The sequence below is a fragment of the Acomys minous genome, assembly GCF_964271855.1.
Source record: "Acomys minous genome assembly, chromosome: 11".
Lineage (NCBI taxonomy): Eukaryota > Metazoa > Chordata > Mammalia > Rodentia > Muridae > Acomys > Acomys minous.
The window spans coordinates 117,036,308-117,042,307 of record NC_140492.1 but is presented as its reverse complement, the minus strand read 5'-3'; the positions used below and the strand labels follow the sequence as shown (position 1 = coordinate 117,042,307).

At 40.0% G+C, this 6,000-nt stretch overlaps 1 protein-coding gene across 2 annotated transcripts in view; it reads left to right on the top strand.

Annotated features, from left to right (window-relative positions):
- The first annotated feature begins 25 nt into the window (after positions 1 to 25).
- CCDC152 (coiled-coil domain containing 152) overlaps positions 26 to 6,000 on the top strand; it is a 23,858-nt gene continuing 17,883 nt past the window's right edge. The window contains exons 1-3 of one of the 2 annotated variants that reach the window (XM_084800698.1): positions 26 to 104; positions 2,828 to 2,916; positions 5,818 to 5,923. In XM_084800698.1, the coding sequence (XP_084656824.1) occupies positions 2,830 to 2,916; positions 5,818 to 5,923 (193 nt within the window). In that variant the 5' untranslated portion in view covers positions 26 to 104; positions 2,828 to 2,829. Of the gene's footprint in view, positions 105 to 172; positions 409 to 2,827; positions 2,917 to 5,817; positions 5,924 to 6,000 lie in introns of those variants that run through there. The other variant, XM_084800699.1, reaches the window with a different exon arrangement.

The window sequence follows — 6,000 nt, the reverse complement described above, 5'->3', positions numbered from 1 at the left end:
TGAGAGACCCTGCTTTCCACTCGGAAGAGGACAACAATCTGGGACGGACCGGCCTCCGGCACCCCGAGGACTTTGCACGAGAATACATCGCGCTTTGGCCGCAGGTACGTTCCAAGCTCTTCCCGGGAGATTGGAACTCCAATTCCCCACAGATTCTTTTCCTTACACCTCCTTGGAGTGTCTTGAATTGCAGCAGTTTTATCCTAGTCTCTTCCCTCACACCCGCGGCCCTCGCCCACACCCCTGCGTGTCTGTTGGGCCCTGAGGACACTGGGAAGCCATGGTGGGTCTTAGCCATAGGGTCTGAGAGCGAGTCATGGAGAATTCCAGAAAAAAGGAAAAGGAAGTGACCCAAGCCCCTTCCTGGTACCTACAAAGGACTAGCCAGGGGCTGACTGAGTGGGGCTGGTAGGAGGGGAAACCCTGGGATTCAAGCCAAAGAGGGAAACGGAACTAATTGCTTACTGTGGAGTTGGTGAAGGCTAAGCCCTGGACGCCATTATCAGTCTCCGCTCAGGAGAGAAGTCTAGCAGCACCGAACACTAACTTGTCGCCTGGTTTCACTGGGCAAAACCAGATTTGTTAAAAGAATCTGGACCTAGGCCAGGCGTGGTGGCCCACGCCTTTAATCCCAGCACTCGGGAGGCAGAGGCAGGCGGATTGATGTGAGTTCAAGGCCAGCGTGGTCTACAAAGCCAGTCCAGGACAGCCAAGAATACACAGAGAAACCATGTTTCGGAAAAAAATAAAATAATAATCTGGACCTAGGCGATTGGGGGAAGAGGGCAAATAAGATGGCTAGACATGATGGTGATGCGGAGCAGGGGAGGAGCTTTGTTGGAACATGCCTCCAGCACTCAGGAGACAGAGACAGCTGGATCTCTGAGTTAAAGCCCAGGCCGATATACAGAGTAAGTTCCAGGACAGCCAAGGTCACGAAAAACCAGTCAACAATAATAACAAAAGACATCTAGAAATGAATGTGGTAGAGAGATAGCAAGAAACATTAAGTGAGCCGGGTGTGGTGGCACATGACTTTAATCACAGCACTTGGGAGAGAGAAGGAAGTGGAACTCTGTGAGTTCCGAGGCCAGCCTGGTCTACAAAGTGAGTCCAGGACAGCTGAGGCTACATAGGAAAACACTGTCTCGAAAAACCAAAAGGAAAAAAGAAAAAAGAAAAGAAAGAAAAAGAAATAGGGAGTAGAATATTAACGTTAAGTTTTAGTTTGCCTTGTGATGGGAACACCTATGCACTCCTCCACTGCCTGCCCTCCCCCCACGCACAGTACATGTATGCACACACACAATGCACAATGCATGCGCACGTGCACACACACACGAGAGGGGGCCTATATCCTCAACCACAGTCACAGATATATGTATATATGTCCTATGAGGTCTATAAAGAAAAAAATCGGAGAAGATGCCAGCTCAAATTAAATTGCTTTAGTTCAGGAATCTGGTTGTAAGACAGAACTAGGTTTTTTTTTAAAAATTATTTAAAATATTAGGGACTAAAAAGAAAAAAGTTAGGGAGAGATTTATAAATACTTCAGATTATCCTCTATTTTAAGTAACAATACCAGCTAGCAATTTTATTTTAATTTTGTTCACCAAAGAATTTAACTTACTTAGCTTATCATAGGAGTCTATTATAATTATTTTGTAATTTAAACAAGTTTTTTACTAAGGAATTTTAAATATAATTTTACTCATATGCAATATGGGATTGGTAATATTTTACTAAACTGAAAATACATAACCAAAACTCAGATTTCAAAATCATTAAAAGCTGCTAATATCAAGTAATTAAAAAAAGAAGAAGAAGAAGAAAATGGAATTTCTTGGTGGAGTAACATCAGGAAACATCCCGTTTGACAACAGTATGACCACCAAAAAAGTATTTTGAGTAACTGTTTCAGGAATTTCATTGCTATTTACTTTGGACTAGTTTATATCCAATACATTGGCTTGTTGTCTTTTCCCAAATCTAGAATATCACCACCTTTTTTACATAAGAAAAGTCTAATGACAAGTATTTCATACTTTGATATTGTCTTATCTTGATTCTGTTAAAGCAGCTTCCCACTCTCGTACTTAAACGCTGCACCATTCAGCTTCTCGTCCTGTGTGGATGAGTTCACCTGTATGGTTGTATAGGGTTAAAACTTTGGAATAAGCAAAGTATTTGGAATAAAAAAATAAAACTTTGCCTTTATTTCAGCTGTTAGCTGTTACTAAAAATCATATCTCCCCAAAATGGGAGATATCGTCAAAATCATAGAAATACAGAAATATTTTGTGGGTACATTATTTTTTATATATCATTTATTTACTAAACATGCTGCCAAACAAAATATAAAACATGCAGTCTAAGAGAATGTTTGTGGCATAACACTTGAACAAGCATATTAAAAGACAATGTTTGCATTTAAAAGCCATGCCTCAGATTGAGTAATGCATCAGATTTTAAGTCCCACCATGCAGATAGGCAAAGAGATGCATGTTAGGCAATATTAGACTTTATTAAATATTGGAGACAAATAACTTCTATACATGCGCATATAACCACACAAATTTTATATACGTTTAGAGAAAATTGCCAGGGGAGGGCATGGTAGAGTAGAGAAAAAAATGCATTTAACTGCTGCGAGTCCTGAAGATAACAAAAGCTCTGCAATGGGTCCTCCAATGGTGCAGTCCTTTGGCGCGTGGCACTTATAGAACAAAAGCTCTCCAAATAAACGGAGCTCAGAGCCCGGTTTCTTTAGTGTTTGTGATGCTTTTGGGTCTTTCTTAGTGTTGTCTACTTTTCATTGTTTCAGGCATGGATCAAAGCAGTGAAGGAAGTATGAAGAAGATTAACAATGTAAATATTGACAAACTTATAGATGACTTCTCACAGATAGAAAAGGTATGTGAAGACAAAGAATAGCAAAAGACTAGAGAAACAAAAAAGGACTTGTCAAAGAGAGAAACTAGGAAAAATGGGAAGAAAGAAAAATTCATCAAAAAAAAAAAAAGAGGAGGGAGAAATAAGGGAGCCAGGGCTGGAGAGATTGCTCAGGGGTTAGGAGCACTGCCTGCTCCTGCAGAATACCAGGCCTCTATTCCCAGCACCCACTTGGCAGCTCACAGCTGTCTATGACTCCCGATCCAAGGTGCAGCATGCTCCTCTGGCCTCTAAGGGTGCAGTTCAATGCAGTCAGAAGTCACAAAAAAAATTTTAAAGTTTTCATTTTAAAAATAAAGTGAGTAGTGTCTACGTTTGATTCCATGAGGGGTTGTTACCTTCCTGAGAAACCCAAATCTTCAGATATGATTTTCATTGTTTGAATATTTCTATATGTTGTATTTCTAAGTAACACTGAAATTGGTGGTTTTACTCTTTAAATATGCCTTTTAACTATGTCAGCTAAATAATAAAAGTGTGGCCAGGCGTGGTAGCGCTTGTCATTAACCCCAGCACTCTGCAGGCAGAGCCTGGTAGGCAAGGACAGCTTGGTCTGCAAAGTAAGTTCCAGGACAGTCCGGGCTACACAGAGAAACCCTGTCTCAAGGGAAAAGCAGTGTGAAGGTTGAGAATTCCTGGGAATGCTGATTTATTGTCCCAAAATTTCAAGGAGTAACATGCTAGGAATTAGAAAACACCAATAGACTTACTTTTTTTTTTCACTGTATGTTATTATACTAAAATGTATCATTATTGTTGCTGAATAAACATACTTTTTAATATAAAAAAGAGCCAGATTTGAATAATGAAAATGCATTTTGCTAGACCCTTTCCTATGCTTTTAAAACTTTAACATTGAATTTATTCTTTGGTAATTTCATGCTTGTATACAATGTTCCTTGATCGCATCCACCCACATCGCACAGACGCGTGCGTGGTGCAGCCTCCTCCCCATCAGCACTTCCCTTCTCACCTCTTCATCATCACCCTCTCCTGCTTTTCTTCTTCTTCCTTAGTAGCTCACTAAGTGCACCAGTGTTCCCTGCACCAAGAAAGTACCCCCTTTCACCAGCAGTCAGTTGCCAGGAGCTCCTCAACTAGAGACAGCCGCATGGCCCTTTCCCACTCTTAGTGGAACGTCGGCTGCCTTGATCATGCACTGGCCACGGCTGCTGTGAGTCCGTTCGTACAACAGCTGTGTCCTGCCCAGGTGACAGCATTTCACAACACTCTTCCTCATCCTCTGGCTCTGACTTTCTTTCTACCTACTCTCCCACAATTTCCTTTCTCACTTTAATGTATATAAAAATATTCCTAGGGCAAGGAAGCAAATTAGTGATGTATTTTTGCCAAAGTTAAGGAAGAAATGCCAGAATGCCCACAAACTCTAAAATAGTTTTAATAAAAAGTGAAGTAGTTTTGTGTGTCAGTCTTCTACATAATGAGTAATTATAACATAGAACTTAAATGTGTTTAGTTTTTCCCTGTCCTATCTAGTCTCTTTTCCTTCTCTTTGCCTAAAACTAGGTAAATAAATCTCTAGTCCAGAGATTACCATAGCAACAGGGAAAAGAAGGAAGTACTCCTGTGAGCAAGGAGTCACTGCTTTATGTTTGGGTAGTAAGTTAAAATACATTGTCATATTCTCAAGCATCTTATATTTTTAAGTGGTCCATTTTTTAATTTGATATGGTATTCTGGTATTTAGAATCTTACCTCTTAGCATCATAAGTGGCAGTACAGATAAAATAATACAATGTGAGTTGCTGAAGACAAAAGTAGGGAAGTGGCTAGAGGTGCAAATGACTGATGATGAATTGATATGTGGAAAAGTACAGGGAAGTTTATTGTACTGTTTACGAGTATACCAAAGAACATGTTCAAAATGCTTATTTATTGCCTATAGTAGAAAAACTATAAGCAATAAAATTTTCCCTAGTTGCATTTTCAAAACTAAAACTCAGAATAGCTGTAAAAAGAGTGCAGTAGATTTCTGGCTGTGACATTGTCTCCCAGATCATAATGCTAAGCAGAGCAGCTAAGTGCAGAACAGAATCAATAGTGTAATCGTATCATCATAGTCTGGAAACAAATTCAAGAATTACTTTTGTTCTCTGTTGATTTAGGTTTTCAGGAAAAAAAAAAAACTCACTGTAGTGTCCATGCTGGACACAAACTCTAGGCCTCAAGAGCGCCTTCTGCATCAGTCTCCAGAGGAGCTGACTTAGGCATCTACCATTGTGCTCCATAGATGCCTGTGATTTACATGGAACTAAATTTTGCATAATTGAAAGAAAGGTGCTCAGGTCATATCTTTCTTACTTATAACAGAGTGATTTAATATTTTACCATGTGTCTCCCCATGAGAGGAGAGGGCGAGGGGTATGTTTTCCTGGAACTGAATCTCAGGGAGGCCTCATGAATGTGAACACAGCGCGTTACCTCTGGCCTGCATCCTCAGCCTTACCATGTTGCTTTTAAAATAGAAAATACGTCGGAAAGTCATACTTCTGTGATGAGGATAGCACTGCCGTAGCTGACGTTATACCCTGCACGTGTAACCTACCAAAGTGCACATGAAACTTTCAGACTGCTGTCTCAGTAAACTCTTTTTACTTTAGCTCCAAAATACACAAAAACCCCACGTGAAGAAAGTTAAGTCTTCTACCAAGTGCTACCCATGTAAGAAATGGCAAATTGAAGGCCCAGTACAGTATAGTTTTTTTGAAATTATATCCCAAGTTCAGTTATTACACTTTCAGATGTTAAATGGCTTGTTCTCATTTGTCTTCGTATTCTTAACAAAAGAATTAAAATAGTGTCGTTGGCTTTGTGGTAGCATGTATCCAATTTCTTCTGCAGAAAATGATAGAAACTGCTGGAAAGAACAATCTTCTGGATATTCAGCTGGAAAAGACTAACAGCTTATTAAAGATAATGCAGACCAAGGAGGAAACAATAACACAAGGTCAGTTATTGCCTAAAAAAATACTAATCTAAAGAGAGTGCTCGCTACGGTGGGTGACATTTTTCTCTGCATGTGTA